The sequence below is a fragment of the Microtus oregoni genome, unplaced genomic scaffold (genome assembly GCF_018167655.1).
Source record: "Microtus oregoni isolate MIOR12 unplaced genomic scaffold, Mior012 000012F_ref0000307, whole genome shotgun sequence".
In the NCBI taxonomy this organism is placed as follows: Eukaryota; Metazoa; Chordata; class Mammalia; order Rodentia; family Cricetidae; genus Microtus; species Microtus oregoni.
In genome coordinates, this window is record NW_024543071.1 from 17,164,640 (window position 1) to 17,191,113 (window position 26,474).

At 42.5% G+C, this 26,474-nt stretch overlaps 1 protein-coding gene across 1 annotated transcript in view; it reads right to left on the reverse strand.

Annotated features, from left to right (window-relative positions):
- The window catches only part of Abcc2 (ATP binding cassette subfamily C member 2), a 60,638-nt gene extending 34,670 nt beyond the window's left edge, over nucleotides 1-25,968 (reverse strand). The window contains exons 1-13 of the mRNA XM_041661918.1: nucleotides 25,827-25,968; nucleotides 23,957-24,130; nucleotides 13,998-14,123; nucleotides 12,537-12,671; nucleotides 12,235-12,342; nucleotides 11,658-11,713; nucleotides 10,239-10,473; nucleotides 7,780-7,943; nucleotides 5,817-5,994; nucleotides 2,643-2,897; nucleotides 2,229-2,294; nucleotides 877-1,014; nucleotides 259-405 (exon numbers count right to left, since the gene is read on the reverse strand). Of these exons, the coding sequence (XP_041517852.1) occupies nucleotides 259-405; nucleotides 877-1,014; nucleotides 2,229-2,294; nucleotides 2,643-2,897; nucleotides 5,817-5,994; nucleotides 7,780-7,943; nucleotides 10,239-10,473; nucleotides 11,658-11,713; nucleotides 12,235-12,342; nucleotides 12,537-12,671; nucleotides 13,998-14,123; nucleotides 23,957-24,130; nucleotides 25,827-25,856 (1,812 nt within the window). The 5' untranslated portion in view covers nucleotides 25,857-25,968. The remainder of the gene's footprint in view (nucleotides 1-258; nucleotides 406-876; nucleotides 1,015-2,228; nucleotides 2,295-2,642; nucleotides 2,898-5,816; nucleotides 5,995-7,779; nucleotides 7,944-10,238; nucleotides 10,474-11,657; nucleotides 11,714-12,234; nucleotides 12,343-12,536; nucleotides 12,672-13,997; nucleotides 14,124-23,956; nucleotides 24,131-25,826) is intronic.
- Nucleotides 25,969-26,474: the final 506 nt, after the last annotated feature.

The window sequence follows — 26,474 nt, forward strand, 5'->3', positions numbered from 1 at the left end:
ACCAGGCATAATCGTAATAATCTCACTAAATACCTTTGTAGGACTGTCTCCCTTGAAGTGATGAGGTTAGTATGATTATCCATATTTTAAACTGGGACTCAGAGGACTTACAATTTTACTAAATCAATCCATTGGTCTCCAGAAACCAGATGAACTTTTAATTTAACAATTACCAGCAGGTGCTCGACACGAGATACAAAAGGCTAGTAATCTGCACCACAAGGCAATTAGGCAGGTAGCAGTGGAGCTCTTAGGTACCTGGAGCATTGAAGAGATCACCATAGGGAGCATGGCAAGAGGAAATCGAAGGACGTTGAAGAGAGTGATGGAGGTGAAAGCCTTCTCTGCATTCAAAATATTGTTGCTGTCCACCACGACATACACAGCAAAGGTGATCACAGACACCTAGGAAGAATAAGGCCATGAGAAACCCATGCTAAAATGGACCAAAGACCTTTGTGTTAAGCTTCAGGAGCACTGTATAGTCAGGAACCTTAGGGATTATCCCAATCTCTTCAGATTACCTATAAGAAAACTGGTCCTAGTGGAGGAAGAAATTCAATTAACAGATTGATAAGGTCAGAGCTTGGGCCTCCTCTTTCAACACATCCGCATTGCTTCCCCCATGAAGACAAGTCCTACTTTGTAAGTGATTTCTAGAGTCCTCATCCACGATGAACATCCTGAAACCTCACTAGTGGCTACTACATCACCCAACAGGACATGCAGGGTAGAGCTAGAGTCGGGGTTGTAGGAGTTTGAGGAAGGGGGATAAATTCTCTGAATCTAGGGACCAAGTCTAGAGATGGCTGGAGTCTACTCGGAACAGACTTTTCTTCTCGGAATATGACCTCAGTCCATACTCAGTCCACTCACCAGGACTGGAGTTAAATGCAAGATGAATACTACAACAGTCTGCAATTGGCCGTATAATAGTAAATTCTTGAGTTCTTTCTTCCGAAGGCTGAGGACTTGGTCTCTGAATGAAGGTTCCCAGGCAAAATATTTCAGGATCTAATGGGTCAGAGAATAACAAAATTTACATTGTTGCCTGAAAGGGTACCGGGTACATATGGTCCACTCTTATTTTAGAATAAATTACCAAAAGAATAGGGAAAAATCTAGATTATAGAGAAGTAGCTTGTATTTACTGACAACCTTGTAAATTCAGAGCATTTCTCTCTCTCTCACACAGGGGGAGGGAGGGAAGGAGGGACAGAGTGAGGGATGGAAAGAGATGTAAAAATGAAACAAAATTTTCTTAAAAAAAAACAAAACAAAAATAAAAAAACTAATGGCTGTGAAGGTCAGCGCCTTGGGGGACCCACTACTACTGTTTGCTAAATGGAACTTGTAAGTGTTCACATTCATACCCACAGACTGGCTGCTCTCAGCCTCCGCAGGCCAAGCTTCTCTTTGCGGGAGTCAGCAGTTACTGCAGAGACTCACAGTTGATCAAAGCGCTGAGAATAAGCGACTACTGAGCGAGGCTCAGCCCTAAGCAGTGGTTCCAAATCACTGCCCTCCCTGCTTCCAGGGCCCAGGGAACATCATGAAAGATGGAGCAGAAACAGTGTGAGAGCCAGAAGATGGGGGAGTACCGCAGAACACTGTTTTCTGTGCGTGACAAGGACACTGCCCTCAGGAACCCACAGCGGCCGGCCATCATTAGGGACTGACTGGGCCTGTCAACATTCCACCATGGGGAGGGGAGGAAGGCTCAGAGGGCTCGCTCTAACCTGAGCAGCTATTGGTAGTTAATGGCTGCTAGTTTGCCTTCGGTGGCAAATTTCTGTAACTGAGCAAACAACTCAATGCTCATGTGCATGCAAATAATCCCAGCTAAACTCAGTGCGTTTTCTATATGTTTACAGATAGGAAATTAGAGGGGTAAGTCTAGAAGAAAGGGTTCAGAGGGGGTAGAAGGGGATAAGAGGGGAACTGGGGGGGATAAGTGTAATCAAAATTTGATATATATAAAATTGTTAAATAAATTAAAATTTATTTTAAAACATTTCTACAGTAAAATATAAAGACAAAACAATTTAGGGTAAACATATAGAAGTCAAGGTTCAAAAGTATCTGGAAGGGTTAGCGATAGAAGAGGAAATAGGAGACTTGTGGGTAAATGAATCAGAAGTCACATGACACTCAACAGCTGAATCAGTCCCTGCTTCTCTTACTGTACCCAGAGGATTTTCTCTGTTTGGCTTTTTCTTTTTCTTTACCTTAATTCCACTGAGAATCTCATTCATGATTTTTAACCGCTTGTCTTTATACTTCATATTTTTGACCTGCCAAGAGAAAGAAAGACAAAACCAAATTGAACTTCCGCGAGAGAAGGTCCAGGTTTGGAACTGCTATGGATGGTTGGTTTGTTTTTGCTATAGTGGAGAAGCAAGATTTTTTTTTTTTTTAAATTCCTTCTGGAAGAAGCTCAGCAGAGCGGGGTGGGTAGGGGGTGGGACTATAAACTAAATGGTCGGAGACCAAAAGGGAAGATAGAAAAAGCCAAACACATTTGGGATGTCAGAAAGTCTTCCATAAGCTTTTCCCTTCTCCAGTTCCCTCTAAGAATTAGCACTGTAAGTCAGAGTTTAGATGCTGAAAAGGCACATGCGCACGGGTGACTATTTCTTTACCTGAATCTTCCTGTTCTTGGTAGCCAGTACTGCATTGACTGGGATCAGGAGAACCATTACCCCAACACCTGCTAAGACTGAAGGTCCCAACTCTCTCCACAGGAAGAAGATGGATAAGACAATCTGTAAAATGGTTGACCACGTCAACTGAAAGTAGTTGGTCACATCCATCAGCTTCTGGGCATCGACAGACATCAAGTTCACAGTTTCTCCAATGGTGTACTGCCTCCTGGCCAAGTTAGAGAGCTTCAGAGCCTAAAAATAAAGAATAGGACTGGGGTCAGCAGATAAGACAGAGAATGGGGAGCAGAGGAGGACCTCAGGATGAGGAAATAACAGAAGAATGGGCTCCGTATGGACAAACCTTCTCTCTGGGGCCACAGCTTCCCATTCAAATCTTAACACATGTGTTAACCTCATTTTTGACCACTTGTTGGTCTGTTTTCACCTTCATTCAACTCCCGCCCACCTATACACGTCTTTGCCCAGAAAATTCCCATCTATCTTTTGGTATCAACTTAAATGCAACTTTTGAAAGGACTTCCCAGACTTCCCAATTTACAAGAGTTGTCTCTTTTTGCAACCTCTAGCTGTCTATAGGTAACTCTTTCTTTACTTTAGGTATATATTTTTATATTTCTTTTTACATATTTTTATATTTCTTTACCTTAGGTATATATTTTCTATTTATTTCTCAGATGTAACTGTGGTGGGTGACAAGGTCTGTATCTATCCATTTCACTATTGTATCATAGGCAATTCAATACTGGAGAATGGGAGAAAATGAGGAAATTAAAGATGCAGGAAGAGAAGGAGTAAAGACAGCATTGTTGGTTCTTGCCTTATAGACTTAACAATTTTGTTTTATTTATTTATTGTATATGTGTAGTAGGCGGGTCCCATCATCACCCGCCTGATAACAGATAGCATCTTTACCTGCTGAGCAATTTCACCGGCCCGTCGTCGTTGGTTTTTGTTCTTTTGGCTTTTTGGGGGGCCCAACACCCAGCTCCCAGATAAATCACACACAGAGGCTTACTCTTAGTTATAAATGCCCAACCTTAGCTTGGCTTGTGTCTTGCCTGCTTTTTTTAAACTTAAACTAACCTGTCTACCTTTTGCCTCTGGGCTTTCCTCTTTCTTACTTCTGTGTATCTCAATTTCACTCTTACTTTGTGGCTATTGGGTGCCTGGGTGGCTGGGCCCTGATGTCCTCCTTCCCTTCTTCTCTCCTTGCTCCTCCCTACAACTTCCTGCCAGCTAGTTGCTGACACAGCTCCTGACCACAGGTGAATTTTATTTAATCAAACATATCTTTGCATCATCAAACAAGTGCTCCAGAGCAGAAACAAAAGTATCACACCTAAAGATGATATTCTACAACACCAGCCCCCTTGTAGGCTTTTGAGATAGCTAACCTATATTCAGCCACAGTCTTAGAAAATTCAAGCATTATCAAGGAAGACAAGAATTCTTAGAATGGAGAGGAAAACTGCAGAGGTCACACATGTGAAGTTACGAGCTTTCTCTGCTGTTCACAGACAAGTTCTACACGCCTGTATCTCACAGTACACGCTTTCTGCTTTCATGTTAGGGAGAGCCAGAGACGAATACCCACACCACTGTTCCTTACTATGCCTTACAGAGTAGCCGGAGTAGCTTACATCTGTACTCTCAGTACTTGGGAAGCTGAGGCAGGAGGATGGCTGGAAATTCATAGCCAGACTGGGCAACATACTAACTTCCAGGCCATCCTGAACTACAGTGTGAGATGCTATGTATTATGGTTGTTTTCAGTGTCAACTTGTCACGAATCAGAATTTTAAAAAGTAGAGAGCCTGTTCTGAAGAACTGTCCTGGTTGTTTGATTGATATCAGGTCCAGAGAGATGACTTAGTGGGTAATAACACTTATTACCTGCCCACCAAGATGACAGGCCACCAAGCCTGTCAACCTGGGCTTGATCCTCAGAACCCACCCTTGCAAGTTGCTCTCTCACCTACATATACCTACACACATACATATATCTACACATATACCTTCCCACACATCCCTATACACACACATATATCAACACATTCTTACACACACAACACACAATACGTGCATATACCTACACACAAATACACACACACACACACACATAAATGTGATTTAAAAATTTTAACCATGTATCAGAGAAAGATGAGCAAAATCATCTCAAGCAAATAGAATACCTCCCAAACCTACAGAACTCAGTAATGAAAGAATGTAATTGAAATAAGTAAGTACATAGGCAGAGGAAGGGTTAGTACCCGCTAAGGATAGAAAAAGGAATTGCTAGGCTGGAGGTAGCTCAGTGGTAGCACATTTGTGTAGCATATAGAAGATCCCGAGTTTAATCATCAGCGCCCCTAAAGCAAAACCATAAACACAAAGAGAAGAAAGAACCAGAAAAAGAAATTTCTGGTAAAATATATTCTAGGGTGCTGGGGCCGTGACCCACACAGCACTCTAATGTCGCTGGTAAGATCTGCTGTGGGAATAGATAGACCAGGTCTGCGAACTCATGCTAGTAAGTATTTGAATTAAGGTTGATGGTCAGGGGCTGGAGAGAGATGGTTCAGTGGTTAAGGGCACTGGCTGCTTGAGGACTCAGATTCAATTCTCATTCTCCATATGGAGGCTTACAAATGTCTGTAACCCCAGTTCAGGGGGATCCGATGCCCTCTTCTTGCTCCCACAAGCACCAGACACACGTATGGTGAACATACATTCAAACAAAACATCCATGCACACAAAATAAAATAAAACAAAAACACTTTAAAAATTAAATATTGGTGGTTTTAAGAGTGTGACCCTCACTCCTTCTTCTCTGACTTTACCTTATTTCCCAAGGCTTTCCATTTTGTGAGGACAGTCAATGAGAATAGGTGTCTGAGCCTTCAGGGCCAAGTGGTAGACCCCAGGCAGCTTGCTAGCTTCTCCCCAGGATGCTCAGTATCATGAACATACTTCATTTTTTAATTTCCAAATAAGGAACCTTATAACTAGTCAAAATTAAGTTTTGACATTAATTTTCATTTCTATCAACTTTTTCTCAATTGTGGAATAAATGTTCATATTTATTGTTTTTTCTTGGGTTTGATTTTTTCTTTTTTTTTTTTTTTGGCTATACTTGACATAATCACTTACCTTCTTATATACAGAAGCCATGACAGTTGTCCGTACACTCATTCCCAACACGAAACACAACTGAAAGTAACTCTGAAGGCAGAAAGACTGGATGAGACTCACAACAAACATCAGGATTGCAAAGACAAATCCAACCCATGCATATGTGCCACGGTCGCTCACAAAGGCAATGAGAAATCTGTAGGAACAAAACCAAACAAAACCACTCACTCATTAGATCCCCAAGGGCTCCTTCTTCTATTCATGTCCAGCCAAAGTCTCACTCTTGCATTGCAGGTAACAACACAACCAAAATTGTCCCTGACACAAGCTAAAGTCACCTGACAGGAGGAACCTTAATTAAAATGATCAGGCTCTAAGTGGATGTAAGAAATTTTCCTTTCCTTTCCTTTAATTTCCTTTTCTTTCCTTCCTTCCTTTCTTTCTTTCTTTCTTTCTATCTATCTTTCTTTCTTTCTTTTTGGTTTTTCAAGACAGGGCTTCTGTGTACAACAACCATGGCTTTCCTGGAACTCACTTTGTAGACCAGGCTGGTCTCGAACTCAAAGAGTTCTACCTGTCTGCCTCCCAACTGCTGGGATTAAAGGCATGTGCCACAATGCCTGGCTGGAAATTTTTCTTAATTAGCGATTGATGGGGGAGGGTTTAGTCCACTGTGGGTGGTTCCATTCCTGGGCTGGTGGTCCTGGATTCTATAAGAAAGCAGGCTGAGCAAGCCATGAGGAGCATCACCCCTCCGTGGCCTCTGCATCAGCATCTGCCTCATTGTCCTTGTCCTGCTTGAATTCTGGCCTTGACTTCTTCACTGTTGGAGTGTGGTGTGGAAGTGTAGTCAAATAAACCCTTTTCTCCACAACTTGTTTGGTCATGATGTTTCATCAAAATAATAGTAACCCTAAAACATTCATTCCCAGTACTCGGGGGCTAAGGTAAGAGAACTAAGAATTTAATGTCAGCCAGCCTAGGCTACATAGAGAGACTCCAAAAAGGCGGGGGAAAAGATTTTTAGAGAAATCTCTCTCTCTCTCTCTCTCTCACACACACACACACACACACACACACACACACACACACACACGTCACTGTAATGTTTCAGCCCTGTCATAGGGAGTGACATTAATCCACTCATTTTTAGACAATGCAAGCTCATACCCGGATGAGGTAAAGGGCTCTCTGGTTGGTCATTCACTCTGTACAGTGGCAGATTGCAAAGCCCCATCATGAGCACCCTGAACCTCTAAGAAAGGGGCTGGCTATGAAGAAATGAAGTTAGTCACTCTTCTACTCTTCTGAAGCACGCTGCCCACCTCTTAGATGTGGCTCAGTTCGTACTTGTTCGGCTTAACAACAAAGAAGTCTAACGAGTATGTGGCCTCCTCTTAGGAGAGGGACACAGAAAAGAGAAAGACTAAAGTGTCATCTGAGAGCTCGAAAGCAGCCTTGTGCTTCTCATGCACACAAAGCCGGAAAGTGATGTAGGATTCCCCTCTGTATGCTGGGAATACCATTGGTTAATAAAGAAACTGTCTTGGGGCCTGCGCAGGGAACAGAGGTAGGAGGGGAAAACTAAATGGAATGCTGGGAGAAAGAAGGAGGAATTAGAGAGAAACCATGTAGCCCCGCTGGAGACAGATGTTGGAACTTTACCAGGTAAGCCCCTGCCACATGGCGATACACAGATTACTAGAAATGGGTTAAGTTAATATATAAATGTTAGCCATTAAGAAGCTAGAGCTAATGGGCCAAGCAGTGTTTTAAATAATATAGTTTCTGTGTGATTATTTTGGGTCTGAACTGCCGGGTGGCTGGGAAGCAAACAAGCAGCCTCACTGCAACAGGAAAGGGGAGAAAAGTGGAGTGTTTTCCAAAACAGGAGCCCAGTGAACACTCTTGCTCATTACACAAAGGGCAGGGGAAGGTAGCAGCCAAGGTCTAGAAAGGACAGCAAGTCCTGGGCACTCACTTCAGTAGTTGAGGATTCAGAAACATCAGAATATCGTGTATAAATTTCAATATAAATGATTTCAGGGTCACCACATAGAAGGTTTTGAAGAGGGACTTCACCAGCCAGGACTTGGGGAAGTCTTTTGTGGTCTCAGACTTCTTTTTCTTCTTTTTAGCTTCTTCCTATGTATAAAACCAAAAACAACTATGTCCATAGAATTATGCAGTGAAAGCCTTCTAGACTGTGCTCTGAATGGCTTCAGGCTCCTGCAGGGCCTATGAGCCCACTACCCTGTACAGTTGTAACCTCCTTATTGCTGCCCACCTTCTGACTTTTCTCTTCCCCACCCAACTCATATCTTTAGGATTGAAAAAGCAGACAACCAAACAAGAAAGAATACATTATAAAGATAAGCATTGACAGACATTGGGAATTCCCATACTCAGGAGGCTAGGACAGAAGGATTATTAATTTGAGGCCAGCCTGAGCTACACAGTGAGTTGAAGGCCAGTCCTAACTACATAAAAAAGACTGTTTCAAAAACTCAAGGTCTGAAGTTGTAGCTCAGTATGTAAAAGGGCCCCAGACCTTAGCACAACTGATTCAATCCCTAAAACTCAGCATGTAGGCAGTACCATCCACCAAAACAAAAACAAAGACCCAATTCATCAAAGCCCATAGTTCTGGGAAAGTCTCTAAATGTCCTAACCATACATTTTAGCATCTGTAGCTCCACTTTGGGCTAAATTTTCTTTTTTTTTTCTTTTTTTCTTTTTTTATTTTTTGGTTTTTCGAGACAGGGTTTCTCTGTGGTTTTGGAGCCTGTCCTGGAACTAGCTCTTGTAGACCAGGCTGGCCTCGAACTCACAGAGATCCGCCTGCCTCTGCCTCCCGAGTGCTGGGATTAAAGGCGTGCGCCACCACCGCCCGGCCTAAATTTTCTTGTTAACTGAAGTGTGTCAATCCAGAACATGGTTTTTGTGCTTAAAATCTCATGCTGAGAAAGGCTCATGGCTACATTGGGATCACGATAGATAGATAGATAGATAGATAGATAGATAGATAGATAGATAGATAGATAGATGATAGATGGATAGATAGATAGATATTCATACTCTAGAGAACCCCAAGTAATACAAAATCCCTATCTCAGTATCTTAGAATGTGCCCTTTTTTGGAACTAGGATCTGTGTGAGTGTAAGCAAACTGCTCTTTAAGGTAGACTGTAACTCAGCATGACTGATACCCTTATAAAAGGAAAAGAGACAGGGCTAAGATGGCTGTGTGACAATTGAGAAAATGAGAGGGATGGTGTACCCACTAGCCAAGGAATGCCAGGATTTCTAGCCTCAAACAGAAGCAGAAAAGGCAAAAACCGTTCTCTCTTCCATGTTTCAGGGAGAAAATGACCCTGTTGGTGACCTGAATTCAGACTTCTAGCTTCCAGTATTTGGGATGATGCATTTCCCCTTTCCTCTCCCTGCTCCGACACTATCCTCCTCTTTCTCTGTGTGTTTGTGGTCCTGGGAATCAGCAGCCACTCTATCATCCTCCCTTCTCCTCTGCCCTCCCCTCCCACTTCCTTCTCTTCTCACTATGCTGCCCAAGTGCTCTCAAACGTATGATCCTCCTGCCTGAGCTTCCTGAGCAATCACTGTGCCACGCTTGTGTTTGTTTTGTTAAGAGCGCTTCTTACTCTCAGCATATGCACTGGCTTACTGCTTTTTCCCTGGTTCTCTGAAGATGAGCTTCCTCTCAGACTTGTTTGCTGTACCCATCACCCCAAATAGACACACAGCTGTGCTCAGGAAAAGTTTGAATAAATGAGTCAATATGTTAGCTAATGAGCACTTCCAATACAGTGCAGTTTCTAGTAAAGATTGTGTGTGTGTGTGTGTGTGTGTGTGTGTGTGTGTGTGTGTGTGAACCCATGTGTGGAGAGACAGAATGTTTGTGTGCCGGTCACAGGTGTGCTAAAGTATGCACCTGGGTGTCAGGACTACCTTCATGTGTTGGTCTTGGCCTTCTTATCTTGTTTGAGATATGATCCCTTCCATGCCTCCTACACCTAGCTGGCTGGCCTCAGAGAATCTGCATATTTTCCTGTCCCCATTTCCTGTAGGTACCTAGAATTACAGATGCATGGTCTGCTGTGGCTAGCTTTCATGTAGGTCCTAGGTATTCAAATTCAGGTCACCAGGCTCATGTGGAAAGTGCCTTTACCCCCTAAGCCATCCGTCTCCCTAGTCCTAGTGATGTTTTCATTATTAATAGTAATTACTAGTATTATCATTGTTACACAAAAGGAATTACATACCCATGCACCCACCACTCAGGCGTTGCTAGACCTGTGTACGTCACTAACAGAACGTGCAGTGAGAAGTGTAGGGTGGTATGAAAACATGAAAAATCAGAAGTGACAACACCTCCTGCCTGAGACATACAGCACATTCACACAGACATTGTGTTCAAGTTACCAGGACAAGAACATCTTGGCTTTGACTCTGGTTCTTGTTCAAACCGTGCAGTGTGGCCTCGGGGTTCTTCCGGGACTTCTTCTGCTGCCGCCTCTGAAGAGCCTGCTTGGCTTTCTGCAGATCCTTTGTCATGAACACTTCAAACTTGCTTACCATTGTCTTTGTTTTAAACTCTTCGTCAACATCCAAGACATCTTCTAGTGTCAATGGATGTTTGTAGCCTTTCAGAACAGTGCTGGAACAAGAATGACCCACAGGCTGAGACCCTAAGTGCTGTGTCGGTCGGCCTCTACCGAGCCTATCCTCGATCTGAGCTAGAGGGATGACGTTTGGGGCTTCTCTACTGTTCCACTATCTCCATCTCCTGGCCTTTAATCTAACAGAAGAGTGGGGAGAACACAGGGACAACAGAACGTGCTAGAAGACCATATGGAAGAGAGAAGGGGAGATGCTCTACTGGGTCAAAAGTCAAAGGCCTCACCTTCTGCTCTCATTCCTTCTCCTTTAAGTGACAACTGCCTCTCTACACTCTGGCATCCCCTTGAGGGACCTCCACGATGCCCTTAGCAAATGCAGCAGATCTCACAGCTGCCTTCGTACTACATCTGTGGACTGGGCCTCTCCAACTCAGGGCTTGAGAAGGTGAATGGAAGACCAATGACGTCTTTCTTTGTAACAACTCATAACTCAAATCTAGCTTTTTCTCCTAATAGGAACAGTGTTACTTTCAAATTAGGATCTTTTTGAGATATATCATTAGATATTTAAATTTAATGAATTGATTTTAGAGTACATTCATTACTATATCACAAGTTTGCTTTTTTATTTGCTTTTAATTATGAGTATGTGCACATGTATGCAGGTGCCTGTATACGCTGGAGGCGTGAGATCTGTTGGAGCCGGAGTTACAAACAGCGAGTGAGTCTCTTAACATGAGTGCTGGGAACTGAATTCGAGTCCTCTGAAAGAACAGCAAGAATCTTAGCTGCTGAGCCGTCTTTCCAGCCCCGCAAACTTGCCTTTTAGACATTCTAACTATCTTTATAGTCTGTATCCAGTGTACATAAAACACTTATGGACCTCACCTGTCAGAGGGTTCACGGACTACAAAGACCAAGGACACCTGTTCTAGACCCTCTTGTAGCTCAGGCTGGAGTGTTTTCCTTTCCCTCCAAGCCCATACACATCACCTGCCTCCACATTCTCCTGTTTCCCCCGTGGAACTCTGAGACTACCAAAAATGATTACCTCCCAGTTTCTCCTCCTCGTCCAACAAAGGGGCTGAATTAAACTGACCTAAACTCTCTAAGGAGAAGAGAAATGGAGGCCACAGGAGGTCCTTTAAAAAAATTGAGCTTGTCTTCACTGTCAGAGAAGTGTGTAAGGATACAAGTAACCCATACTCCAGGCACTTCCTACCTGTCATACCAACTAAACGTAATGCTGCTCAGAAATGAAGCCGTGGATGAAGGATTCTGAAAAACAGAAAACATTGAAAAGTGAATCAATTGGAAATAGGAACTCTATGGGACTCTAAAATCAGAAACTGATTTTCTAGACCTGGCTTTAGAGACTAGCTAGCTGTTACGCTGATGTTGGCTGTCAGCGTGCACTCAGAGGCTCCAACAGCCAGGTTTTCTGGCATAGATATATGAGGTAGCCGCCTGTGTGGAACATTTACAGGTGAACATGGAAGTTGCTATTTCCACAGACTTAGCAGTCTCTTCTCTCTAGAACATTCTATAGTGCAAGCTGAGCAACCCTTCTCTAAATTCCAGGACCAATCGCACTTCAGGCTTTGAACTTCTTCCAGTTCGCAATATTGTACAAACTTTTTTGAAAGTTTCAAATTTGGGGAGTTTTGGACCAGTGATATTCAGTCTGTCCCTTATTATGGGCTCATGAGACCTCATAAAACCCAGATATCTCCAAACTACATAGGCTCGGGCACCCGCCAGCTAAATACTGTATGAAATGAACGTAATTAGAGTCTCACACATGAGGTGTCGCTTGAGTCTGAAAAGGCTGACAGAATAAGGATGATAATCTGGAACCCGTAGGAGACGAAGAACAGGTAGGAATAGGGCGTGTTAGAGTTGCTGTCCTGTGGATGGGAGGCAAAACAAATGAGTTGTTTTCTATAATCACAGTCTAGTCAATCCAATGCTCATGATTAAAGACTGTTACTAAACCCTTTGGTAGGATTCTATCCTGGAGCTCGGATTACTCGAGGCCATTTTTGGGGGGTGTATCTGAAGCTGCTCAGCACGTCTTATCGACACCCACTTTCCTTCTTACCTCCTGGAGCGCTCGTATCAGAGTCTGAAATTGGAACGTGCTGCAGACGATGGAGAGAATCCAGAACATGGACAGGAACCAAGAGTTCTTCTGTATGCATCCTTGCCTGCTGTGTTGGATCACTAAAACCAGGATCTAGAGGAAAATGCACAGGAAACGTTGAAGCACAATGTCACCACCAAGGATGGAGGAGGAAGGGTGGCGGGGAACGTGGAAGAGAGGGGGCTTAAAACTAATCTGGCCAGGCAGAGAATACATGAATGTCAGGCTTACATTTCCTCCTTGATGCTATTGAACCCTCTTTCTAGCTTCATCTCTACACTTCGGTGCGAAGTTAGTAAGAAAGTAGAGTGTTCCAATTGAATCTTAGTAGAGTTACTTTAAGAATTATGGAAACCTTTTCAGAACACAAGGAAATCCATAGCAGGCAGTGGTTAGGTCGAGAAGGCAGATTCTGATGAATATACAGTTGACTGTATCTTGATCCTATAATATTGGTCTAAGAAACTCGTTTTTCTTTAAAAAAAAAAAAAAAACCCAAGCTTTGACTTGTATCATCTCACTGAACCATGCTGGCTCCTATACCCAGGGTTATGCTAGCAAACCACTGTTCTGAAGGAAGAAAAGCCATGATGGGTAGCGATTGTCCATTGTCCTGGTGTAAACAGTGCTGCTGTCGTAAACTCAATTTCCAAAGCAATGTCACTGAATGAAGAGTTGGGAGAAAAATCAACCCAGTCAGTTCTGTTAGCCAGATCCAGGACACCACTGTCTGAGCAGTGGTCACAAAGAAAGATTCCTGGGGAGAACTGTTGGATCACGGTACTGAATGAAGCAAGGGGCTCCAAGGTTATAGTGAACACAGGAAAATCAAAGCTTCTCATTTTTTGAGAAAGTTTGTAAATCCAAATAATTTTGCATCAATTTCCTCCTTTAATATGATAGCAACTATTTAATCATTAAAAAAATACTGTATGTGCCTCTCCCTAAATAAAACACACCTGCAGGAAAGATAGTAGTTCCTTCTTTCCCTTCTCTGTTTTGAGAGGGGCTGGAGTAGAACTCATACCCTCTGGGACTGCAGGTGTGTGTCATCTGGCTTAGCAGTTTCTGGTATCGAACTTACATATAGCTTTAGACTCAGCGATCTGATTAGCCATCAGCCAGTTAAAAATAACGCTTACAGCATTTAAAAGTTATTTTGCATTATGAAAGCTAGATCTCATCTGTGGTCCTTAGATGGCAAGACATTAGGAAGTAAGAGTAGAGAAGGCTCTGTAGATTCGAGTGTAAAACCAGAAGAAATGTGTTTCACTTTTTGAGAAGCGAGCAGGTGGAACTGGGGCTACTTCAACACCCCAAGACAGGTGAAACTGGGGCTACTTCAATACCCCAAGAATACATCTCAGCTCTTTACGGGTTACGAGAAGATAGCACGGTGGGAGTGGTACTGGTCCTTACCCATGTGCATATGTAGAGGATTGGATTAGTATATCTGACAGGAGGAATTGCGGCTTGTCCAGTATCTTCTGTTAGTGCCAGGCCCAAGTCTATGGCTGCTAAAATGAGAAGAAACACAACGAACACCTGAAAAGAGACAGGACATGCCACTGCTGAGAAGGCTTTCAGGACCTCGGAGTGGTTTGCAGCAACGGTGCACAGCAAGTCAGATAACACACTTAATAAATAAATAAATAAATAAATAAATAAATAAAAATAAAGTTCAAAGTTTGACACAATAACTATACTCCCAGCACATGGGAAGCTGGGGGAGAAAGATCATGAGTTCGAAACCAGACTGGGATACAGTGAGAACATGTTTTAAAACAGGATACGTAAGCCATGATAAGCATTTTTGATGTGATGGTTTTGATGCCCTCTGCTGGCCTCCTAAGATACCTGCAGCATGTGGCACACATACAGAGACACTTAGACACATTTAAAGAAATCTTTTTTTTTTTTTTGTTTTTTCGAGACAGGGTTTCTCTGTGGTTTTGGAGCCTGTCCTGGAACTAGCTCTTGTAGACCAGGCTGGTCTCGAACTCACAGAGATCCGCCTGCCTCTGCCTCCCGAGTGCTGGGATTAAAGGCGTGCACCACCACCGCCCAGCCCTAAAGAAATCTTAAGAAGAAAGAAAACTTTAAAAGTAATAGTGTGTGGCGTCCATGGCAAAGTCCTAGAAATCCACAGAGCTGCTCCATCTTGGTTCCCCTCTCACAGCAATCATTCCCCAGAAGCTCACTAGCCCTGTCCTGGAGATGCTCAAAGCACTCCAGGGAAAGGACCACTTGATTAGGAAGGAGACTGGTGTGTGTGCAATAGCCAATGAGAGACTGAGGACTTCTGCTACCACTCAAGTGGATGAACAGCTTACTCTAACCAAGCTCTTCTAACCAAGAACCTCATGAGAGTTAAGCAAGTAACTCATAATTACTGATCCATGGAAAATATAAGGTAAAATTGTTTATTCTTGGGAGGAATCTGTTCAATATACAATATTTTTTTTTAATTTAAAAAAGTAGAAGAGGGGCTGAAGAAATGGCTCGGTGGTTAAGAGCACTGACTGCTCTTCCAGAGGTCGTGAGTTCAATTCCCAGCAACCACATGGTAGCTCACAACATCTGTAATGAGATCTGGCGCCCTCTTCTGGCATGGAGGCAGAGTGTTGTATACATAATAAATAAATAAATCTTTAAAAAAAAAGTAGAAGAAAAATATCCGTACTAAAGAAAAATGTTGAGGGAGCTGGGAGATAGCTTAGTCAGCAAAGTGCTTGCTACCCATTCCTGAGAACTTGAGTTTGATACTCAGTACTCATGTAAAAAACATAGGCACAGACAGTCACGGTGGTGCACACTTTTAATCCCAGCACCACGGAAGGTCTCTGTGAGTTTGAAGCCAGCCTGGTCTATGGTCTACATTGTGAGTTCCAGAACAGCCAGGGATTCATAGGGAAACCCTGTCTCAAAAAAACAAACCAACAAAACAAAACCCACATAGGCTTCATAGTACATGCTTGTAATCCCAGCACTGGGAAAGTAAAAACAAGAAGATCCCTGGGGCTTATCAGACAGTCAATTTAGCCCAATTGGCAAGCCCGACGTCCCAGTGAGAAACTCTTTCTGAAAGAAACAATGTGGATGGCTCAAGGAAGGACACTAAAGGTTGACCTCCTGCCTCCACATGAACACTCATGCATGCTGATGTGTACCCATACAAAGATGAACATGCATACACAATTGCATGCACATGCGCTTGCTCCGCACATGCGCGTGCGCACACACACACAACCTATTCTTTAAACTGTTAATCTGGGAAGCAATTTGTTGTACAGAAACAGAAAATTTTGTATTAAGTTTAAAAGGAGAATTCAACCCTAGAAGGAGCCTGTAATCTCAGCACTCAGAAACCGAGGAGTTTCAAACAGCCTGGGCTACAGAGGATCAGATTCCAACTTGAAAAAAAATCCATTTCAACATTTCAGCCTTTCTGATACTCTTCCCGTTGGTTATGGGCCCCAACCTTGACCACACAAAAGCTTTGAAGTTAATATTGCAAACAACTGCAATTATTTCACCACAGGTGCCTTCCCGTCCCATGAGCTCATAAAACATTATTCACAGCTACTAAAGACCCACCTGGCACCAACTGGGGTGGATTGCTGCTTGTTCTGAGAAAGTGGTATCAGTATCTCCTCCCCCACCCCCGAGATGAGGACCTCCTCTGCTGTCATCTGTTCTCCCATCATCCCTTTAGCTCCTACCTCCCACTTACATAGTAAACAGTTCATCCTGGCCTTGTTTCTAACAGGAAACCGCTTGTGTAAACAATGTGTATTTATACAAATGTGAACACAAATGCACCCATCACTCTCTGCTTTGGGGCTGTAGACTCATTGTAACCAGCTGTCTGAAGCTCCTGAGACCAGGAGTTCCCGGCCATGGTCAACTTGACCCTTAAATACAAAATTCTCTTCCTTCCTTAAGTTGCTTTTTCAGGCTATTTTGTGGCAGCAATATAGTAAAAGTAAGGAAGGCAGCAGCAGGGCAGGTATGCTTTAGAAGATGAAAACAAACTACTAATAGTAACAGACACAATAGCTGTTGTGGCATAGTCATGTACACTGTAGAGATGTGTCTCTGCCTGGGCACCTTCTGATTGGTTTAATAAAGAACTCAATGGCCAATGGCTAGGCAGAAGAAAATAGGTGGGAATTCCAGGGAAAGAGAGGAACCCAAGGGATGAATTTAGGTGTGCCAAGATGCCAGTAAGATGCAGACCAAGTTGGACATACAGAATGGAAGAGAGGTTAAAATGAAAAAAAAAAAAAGCAATGTAGAAGAACATAGATCGATAAAAGCAGGTTGATTTAAGGTATAAGAGTTAGTGGGGGACAAGCCTAAAGCTAAGGCCGAGTTTTCATAATTAATAAGAAATCTCTGTCCATTATTTGTGTTTGGCAGCCAACAAGAAAGTCTGGCTACAAATGAGCTTAAAAGTCACCTTTAAAAGGCAGCATTGAGTCTGAGCAAGACCTAAGCGCTGCTGTGCCTGGCATCTCTGTCTGTCCCGCTAGGCCCACTGTACACCGCATTTCTTCAGGCCTACAGTGTGGTCATGGCTTAGAGCTGTGAAACCCCTTGGTGGACATGTGGGACTGTAACCCCATCCCTAGGTGGGCACGGGAGGGAGAGGCAAGAGGATTGGTGGGGACTTCTGAGTGCCAGTCTAGGTCCAGTCTCAAGGGAATGAGGTAGTCCCAGAGCAGTGACCCCAGCTGGCGCCTCTGGCCTCCGGACTTGTAAACACCTGTCCACAGACTCTCACTTTCTCTCTGCCACGTACGGAATTAATAGAAAACAAAACTGCAATGAGATACCATTTTATCTAGCTAAAATGAGAAAGATGGATAGTGATAAGTTCTGGTGAAAATTAGAATTACAAACTTCCTACATTGATAATAAAACACAAAAGGGTATGGATGCCTTAGAATTTTTAAGTTCCTCAAAAGATGACCTAACAATTCTATTTGTAAGTGTGTACCTAAGAAACTGGAAACCTCTGTCCACTAAAAACCTAATGCATAAATATTCCTGAGAGCATCATTTAATAGAGACAAAAGTAAAAACAACCCCAAAGTCTATCAACTGATGAATGAATAAAAATGTGGTCTAGTCATGTAATATTTTTCAGGCATAAGAATGAATGAAATGCCAGGCGGTGGTGGCACCCGCCTTTAATCCCAGCCTCTTGGGTGGCAGAGGCAGGTGGATCTCTGTGAGTTTGAGGCCAGCCTGGTCTACAAGAGCTAGTTCCAGGACAGGCTTCAAAACTACAGAGAAACCCTGTTTCAAAAAAACCAAAAATCAAAAAGAAAAGAAAAAGAGTGAAATGTTGATGTATATTATAACATGGATGATAAGTCTTTCCATTGTTAGGCTATATCAAAAAAGTCATACACAAAAGGGTACACATTCTAAGTCACATAGATATGTAATTACATTTATATAGGACATACACAAATCAAGTACATTTAGAGATTAGAAGTAGATTTGTTGCCGGGCAATGGTGGCGCACGCTTTTAATCCCAGCACTCGGGAGGCAGAGGCAGGCAGATCTCTGTGAGTTCGAGACCAGCCTGGTCTACAGAGCTAGTTCCAGGACAGGCTCCAAAGCCACAGCGAAACCCTGTCTCGAAAAACCAAAAAAAAAAAAAAAAAAAAAAAAAAAAGAAGAAGAAGAAGAAGAAGTAGATTTGTTATTGTCAGGGGCTAGGACAGGAGATAGCAAGAAAAAACTGCTTGAGTTTCTATTTGGGGGTGTTGAAAATGTTCTAGAGTAGCTAGTAATTATTAATAGTAACCTTATATCTACTATAATAAAATAATTCTAAAAAGAAGTGAAATACTAACTCAAGCTGCAACATAGATAAACCTAAAATACTTTGTTAAGCAAAATATTAGACACGAAAGGCTACCTAATATATAACTTTTCATGAATCAAAAGTCCTGAGTAGGGAACTATAAACAGAATATAGGTTGGGGGTGAGATGGGAATGGGGGAGACATGAAGAGCTACAGCTTGGGCTCAGGGTTGGGTTTAGAGCGACGAATCATCCTGGAACTAGACTCTGACAGTGGTCACATAATTTTGGAAATACTCCAAAAAGTCACCTAATTTCACACCTTGATTAGAGAGTTTTATAGCACATGAACTATAATCTCAGTAATGTTTTTTAGATGATGCATAAGAGGGTCTGATATCCAGCCTCTGGATTCTGACTTGATGGCATGCATGGTGCTATTGCTGCCATCTTACAACCATACGATAGCCTTAAGAGGCTTGATACCCTGAGATTACGAGAAAACTGACAAAACCGTCATCTGCGGATGTTTCTGGCGTTGTTATATACGATAACAAATTGCCTACTGGCTAATTCAGCAGAAGCGCTGTGCTGAAAAGCCCTAACTGACGTAAATATGTTCTTTGTAGTCAGCTCTGATAGCATGTTGGTCAGCTTTTCATCACCATGATAAAATATCTAAGACGAACATCTTATAAGATGAAAGGTTTATCTTAGCTCCTGGTTTGAGTTTGTGCTCATTTGGGCTCATAGCAGCAGGGAACATACAGTAGAAACACCTGGTAGGAGAGGTCCTATCACGTCGCGACAGCTAAGAAGCATAGAGGAAAGCTAGAGGAAGGGCTATCATCCCTGTATCTCTTTCAAGGGTATGCCTTTAAAGATCAGGTCTCCTGATGGTTCTGCCAACTCACAAGAACAGCACAAGTTGATGATTAAGCCTTTAACACTCAAGATCCAAACCACAGCACGTAAGTCAAATGCTTAACTGACATCCCATGCTCACAGCTGGCTCAGTCATGCCAGCTGCTTCCTTCTTCCCATATTCCCACTCCATGGCTTAGAGCCCACTACCCACATCCGTCACTAAAGCAAGTAAAGTGCGCTCTAAAGAATGTGAATGCTATCCTGGGAAGGCCTGGAACATAGCGGGGGCTATTGGTACCCAGAGTAAATTAATCTTCATTGCCTATACGTGGGGTAAAGGTACAGCCGAGGCTGGTTCTCCCCCTGGGGGAGCTGGTGAGGGAACCCAGACAGTTGTCAAGGGTTTAGAGCTTCTTATCAGGGAGAGGCCAGCTGTGGAAATAACACACAAAAAGAAGAGGTCTACCCCAGATATCTATGCTAATTAAGACTTTTATTAATAAATACAAATGAAACTAGGAGTTGCTAGGAAACTGAGAAAAACAATGTAAGCAAAGAACATGGTCAAGATAATTAAATAGAACAATTGGTTCTCAGATCAAACAGAAAATAGTAAGTGAAGAGAATTTTAAAATTAATATTCTAAGGCAGATTTGAGAAAACATCGTATCTTTTTTCTTTCTTTGTTTTTTTTGTTTGTTTGTTTGTTTTGTTTTCCAGACAGAGTTTTTCTGTAGCTTTGGAGCCTGTCCTGAAACTAGCTCTTGTAGACCAGGCTGGTCTCTAACTCACAGAAATCTGCCTGCCTCTGCCTCACGAGGACATCATATCTTTTAAACAGGTGACTTTTTAAGAAAAAGCATATTCAGAAATTAAGAAAAATCTTAATAATTGCTGAATAGTAAAATAAAGATTCTAAGACAACTGGAGGAAATCACTGGGAAAATCTAGCAAATAGAGGAAAAGAGAAAAAGTATTTGAAAAGGAGAGATAGAGACAGAAAGAGTGACAGAGAGAAAGAGAGAAATTGGGAAGAAAAAAATCCATCAGGGATCTTCAATATCTATCTAAAAGAAATCTGAAGACACAGAATTTCCAAGTTAGAAGAAAGGAACTAAGAGTAACATAAAAATTTCTCAGCAATAAGAAAGCTACGAGTCTTTAGGTTGGATGGCACAGGTAAAGACGTATGAAGTCAGACTCATGAGATTTGTAAAGAATGAAAAGCAGCCAGCGAGGATCCCAGGAATAGGAATTCTTAGTAACACAAGATTCTCAGGGAAAATACAGCAAAATCTCCAGTGCTAAAAACCGTGGAGCTGGAGTTGTATAAGCACATGAGCACCTTAAAGACGCAAAGATTTAGAGACGTTACAGTTAGCTTTTCTAAAAGCCTCATTTGACAGCATTCTCCTGTAGAGGGAGCTAAGAAATTTGACAGCTCTAATCATCTAATGGTTCCCAAAAGTGCATCAGGAGGTAGAGTTCAAGCCTAAGTACGAAAGTCACAAGTAGAAGAAATGTTTGAGGGGGGCAAATCCAAAATAAGAAGACTGGAAACGTGAGAAGAAACAGGACAGAACTGGAAGGCTTGACTGAACCTTAGTGTTCAGCCTGTGTGCACGTGTGTGTGTGTGTGTGTGTGTGTGTGTGTGTGTGTGTGTGTGTTCCTGGGGGGGGGGGTGGATAGAAGCTCTACCAGTTATTTTTTCCTCCCCAGCCCCTGCCACAGCACCACATCCATTTCCTGGGCCTAAGTACATCAATTACTACTTGATAGATGAAATACACATCCATGTACGTGCACCCCTGGCAGATACAGATACTGTTGTGCCCAGATTATGACCCCCAGAGAGAGACCACCAGAGAGGCCCAGACTGTAATAAGCAAGGTTTAATCAGCATAATACATCTCCATCCCTGTTGTAGTGAGGTAGAGAGGAGTTGTATCTCCTCTGTGGAGTAAGCTTTTAAAGGCGTAACTATAAAGAGACTCTTTGAAGCTGCTTTGGCACAGGTACAAGGACTTTTGCTCCCTCCCATTTTGCTAAGTCAGCTTTTTCCTTGTTCTTAGAGCAAGGCCACTGTTCCTGAGTTAGGCCATCTTTATCAACCTGTACCAAGTGACTGGCTGGGCTGATCTAAGTGACCTTGTGCTGGGAATCTCCTGGCTGGGAGAGGGGAAGGCCACTATTTTCCTGGGAAAACATTCTGCTAGGAAATTTCTTTTTGCCCCTTTGAGAATAAGGGGTGAGGGTTCTACAATATAACTATCAAAATCATTCTAACTGGGGCCTCTACAGAACAGGACTTCAAAGTAGAAGGACGAAGAAGAAATTTTTGCTTTTGATTTGTTCATCTTTGTCTCTTAAAAAAAAAAAATAGATGAGCCGGGTGGTGGTGGCGCACGCCTTTAATCCCAGCACTCAGGAGGCAGAGGCAGGCAGATCTCTGTGAGTTCGAGGCCAGCCTGGTCTACAAGAGCTAGTTCCAGGACAGGAACCAAAAGCTATGGAGAAACCCTGTCTCGAAAAATCAAAAAAAAAAATAGATGATAGTATATGAATATAGATGATAGTGTGGATCTGGCCTGTATCAGAGTGATACAATTATTATTGTGTGCAACAGGAAAACACAATTGTTTAGTGATTCACTAAATACCTAATATTCTTTGATGCTGATCTCTGATTTATCAGAATTCAGACAAGGACTTTAAAACTTTCTAAAACTCAACTTCCTTTTTTTTGTTGTTGCTTATCTTTGAGAATATAATTTAAACACAACACTTCTCCCTTCCCTTCCCTCCCTCCAAACTCTCCCATATGCCCCTCCCCACTCTCCTTCAAAGCCAAGGTCTCTTTTAATCATTAATTGTTATTGCATGCATATATGTATTTGTATATACACTCATATTACTAACCATAACTTGTTGAGTCCATATAATGTTACTTGTATGCATGTAAACTGCAACTTTCTATAAAGCAATGTATCTCATTGGTATTAAAGAAGAGGAGAATATTATTCATTCATATTTAATACTTCCCCCAATGCAAGATCCTCTTTTTTTTTCTCAGTGCTTTATGAATGGCGAGGCTCTCCAGCTAAATCTACCCATTACTGAGGGTGTCTATTTCTACCACTTCATGAACAGACAGAACACTTAATGTAGGTTTCAACACTTCCAGGCATTATATCCCTTAGAAGCCTTTTTCTATTATGAGACAGCCATTTTTGCCAGATTTTTTTTCTGTTTACTTAGATAAACTCCTCCACCCTGGAATAAACTCCATTCTCTTATCTAGTTCTTGCCTGCTGGAACTTTTGAGGACAAGTTGGGCAATGTTTTATCTTATACTTCTGTAATTAAACCCGGTATCTTACTGGTTTAAACTTGTTTTTGCCATACCGCTGGCATTTCCACAGCTGCTGCTATCAATTTGTTATCTACTGTTTTCTGTGTACTTCAGTGAAGATGAATCTTTAAACAAACAACCCCGGGGAGTCCGCTGGTTACGTGTTGCTCAAGCAGACTCACTAAGTCCAGATGAGATAGCACCAGCCCAATGGGCGAACAGCCAGAGTGGCATCAGCTCAGAACGTCAAAGAACAGCCCAAAGGCAGAGAGAAGAGAGACTGAGAAGAAAAGCACGCTGAAGTCTGAATGGAAATGGTCACAGAAAAAGTGAATTATGCTTCTACTGTTTGAAAGGAGGAGCCAATTCTGAAATTTTTAAGAAGTTAAATCTATGCCTGCAACTCTCAGAATAGGGAGCAAAAAACTTAAAGCATAAATTTTAAACGGTTCTCCAGAGACTGAATTCAGATGGACAGACTAGGAGTACGGGTATGGGGTAACACATTGGTTTTTCTTCTCTATAGAGATTTGCGCTTTCGAGTTAAACAGTGTTTAAACTGAGCGTGAATCCCACTTTCTTCACCGTTACGTCCCAGGATGCAATAGGCTGCAGGTACAGAAGCTCACTAAGCAAAGGAATCGAATTTGCCTTTCTAAAATCCTCTTTAGAAATGAGGACAGAAGAAGAAAGAGATGAAAAGCAGTGTAAGCAACAGACGGTCAGTTTTATAAGGCAGCGTCACGCATCCCAAAACCACTCCCTGGGTTCCTTCTGGGAGCTCCGCTACAGCCCACGCTCTTCCCATCTCTGCCCTGCTCTGGCTTGTCTCCACGCGCACTAGCCCCTCCTCTTCCCACCACGCTGGTCACCCTGGCTGGGGAAACACGTTGGAAAAATGTAAAAACCCATTTCAGATCTAAGTTTGGGGCAAGAAGTGATGGTTAGATTGGCGCAAAAGATAACGTAATATAGTTCGTCCATATTTCGGAGTAGGTGCCAACTGAGCTACAGCCCCGATTTACCACAGCAGCTTAAAGATGGCTGACCCATTGCTCACGTCGGAAACGCATAAAGGTGATGCTAATTTGACTCCTCATTTGTGCTTAGGGAACCTAATATCCACAAGAATTCAGAGTCACTCTTCTTATACAAAAACCAAAGCTACTAAGAAATATGGCCCGTGAGACATAGGCAGGATGACAGCGAGGCTCTGCTTGAAATAGTATCACCCAGCAAACTGGTGAGAGACTGGGACACAGACCCTGACCCAAAAGAGAAAGTGCCTCACCTCTGCACCAAGGAGCTAGAGTGTGAAAACAGTGGCGTTACTGTACCTGCTTAGCAATGTAGAATTTAGTTATAGATGACTTCTTCGTCCTGGATCTGCATACACTGAAAAGCTGCCAAGGGGCCAAGAGCCAAAGAAAGCCCAAGGGAATCCACACGAAAACAGTTTGTTCAAAGCAGAGTGTCAGGTCTGCATCTGGTCTGTTCAGTAATGAGTCGTTCTGGGGACCAAAGGGAAAACATTGTTGGATGCATAGCCACACTTTTTAAAAGATGTCCATTCTCCCAGTGTTCTCCATAGGTTTCCAAACAACTGAATTCAGCTCCATGTCTATAGCAAGCCTTACCTTTTACCTGTAATATTGTGTTTTTCATTAATATAGTACATTACATTCAAACAAATTTATCATTTAATGATATTTGGGGCTTTCCTGGCAATCCCACCTCTAAAAACTTACCTTCATGCGATTTTAAGTGACTTTCCACATAGACTAGTCTGTGTAAAACTCATTAAACTATTTATCAAATTATAGGAAGAAGAAGCCTATTCCTCTATCCAAAGGGGAGACTAGTTCCTCAGGGGTAAGAACATGTAACTAGGTGGTAGGTAATGTACCATGCAGGTACCAGACAGAGTATTTAGTCATATTATGACTGAGAAGGCTTATATCAAATCCTAGGGGACCTAGTATATTTCAGTACAGGAATGACAATGAACTCTTGGATACTTTGCATGTAATAAAGAGTTTTTGGGGATGCGTTCGTAGGGAGGTATCAGCTCCTGTATTGGAATCAGGAGAAGGTAGATTTTTCTTTTCTCCATCAATTCTTTCAAATGATTTTGCAGATCAGTTGATACTGATGCTTTAAAGGGGGAAGTTAAAGTGCCTGCCAAGATGATTTGCTGAATAATTCTCAGAGGGGGTTCTCAAGAGATGGTTTGCTACCTTCTAATAGACTTCATGTCCTGGCCATGGAAGTCTGGCGGCTTGAGTTCTTCCTAACGGATTAAGGGGTTGTCTGTAATGTCATTCCTGCTCCTCTAAACACAATGGAAGGTCACCAAACTTTAGAATTCAGAAAACTCACCTAGCATATTTGAGTGTGATGTTAAGAGTGTGCAGGCAACACTCCGCGTCTCGCTCTCCATCCTCTAAGCCATTTGGTAATGTGCCTGTCTTGAAAATCCCAGCTCTCCACGACTCTCCAAGTGCAGCTATTCTTGTTTAACCCCCTCCCCAAACACCTGAACATTTCTCCAGTGCATCTGCTTTCTCTAAAGACAGTGGTACCCAATTCTAACAGCTAGGAGATGCTCTCAGCCCAGGTATGCTGACACACCACAAGCACACCTTTAAGCCTAGCACTTCAGAGGCAGGTGCATCTCTGTGAGTTTAAGACCAACCTGGTCTACATAGAGCGTTCCAGGCCAGCTGGTACTATAGAGACCTTGTCTCAAAAAGGCAAATAACGGTTATTTCAGTGCTCATAATGCACAAATTTATAATTCTGGCCTCAACTCATAATCCACACCCTCTAGACCACACTATTATCAGCTCAACATCGAAACATCCCCAAAAGGCTCAAAAATGCTTCTCCTTTTCCTCCTGCCCTACAACTGTAATTAACAGTTTCATTCCTAGCACAGAAGAAACTGCATTTTCCTCCATTTCTCTGATAGAAGGTGCTTCTGCAGCTACTCAGTCTACGAAAATCATCTGCAAACAATAAACAGCTTAAGAATGAACTGTAATATCTTTCCTAGATGGTGCGATCAGGTGGAGAAATTAAGAATTATTTTTCTTCAACAAACTAAACTGTAGGCCAAATACACTTCTAAACTTACTGGTTCATACTGATGGCCATGATTGCCCGAATTGGAAAGGAGAAAACAAAAGAATAAACGTGATTTCTCACCCAAAAAGTAGAGTTGCAGAACTCCTCCATTCTGGTTTCCAGAGCACCTCTGTGATGAAGCCTTTCCTACGCTTGTGCCGCTGCTTCTTTGCCCGTTTCCTCGAGGAAGGCTGATGACAAGGGGCGATGTGCTCTTCCCATTCTCAGGCCTCAGCTAAAGGCAGGGCGACCGACCTTTCATCCTAACCACTTAATAGTTAACTTTGCTGAAAGTATGCTGATGTCATCCCAGTGGATAAACATGTGGCAGGGATCTCCAGGTACAGGGAGGCGTACGGGCTCCCCAAAGGCCCTGTGGTGGGGCGTATACAGAAGGAACACATCGAAGATGTCAGTACAGCTGGAAGGCAGGAGCCCGGGAAGCTTTTCTTCTCCTGAGTTTAGTTACCTACCCAAGGTCAACAGAGGGACATGCATCCCTACACGTGGAGTTTCGCTCCTCTTTGAGCTCTGTTAAAGAGTTCAGAGAAATGTTAAATATGTATTCCTCTGAATTTTCAATTAAGAACATATAGTAAAAATAAAACATGGTTTAAAATAATATAAACTTTATTTGAAAAGGTCAAGTTATATAGAAAGAGCAAAAAGCATTGTGCAGCAAATATAATTTAGGCAATAAAATGTTTTTTGTTTTTTGTTTTTTTTTTT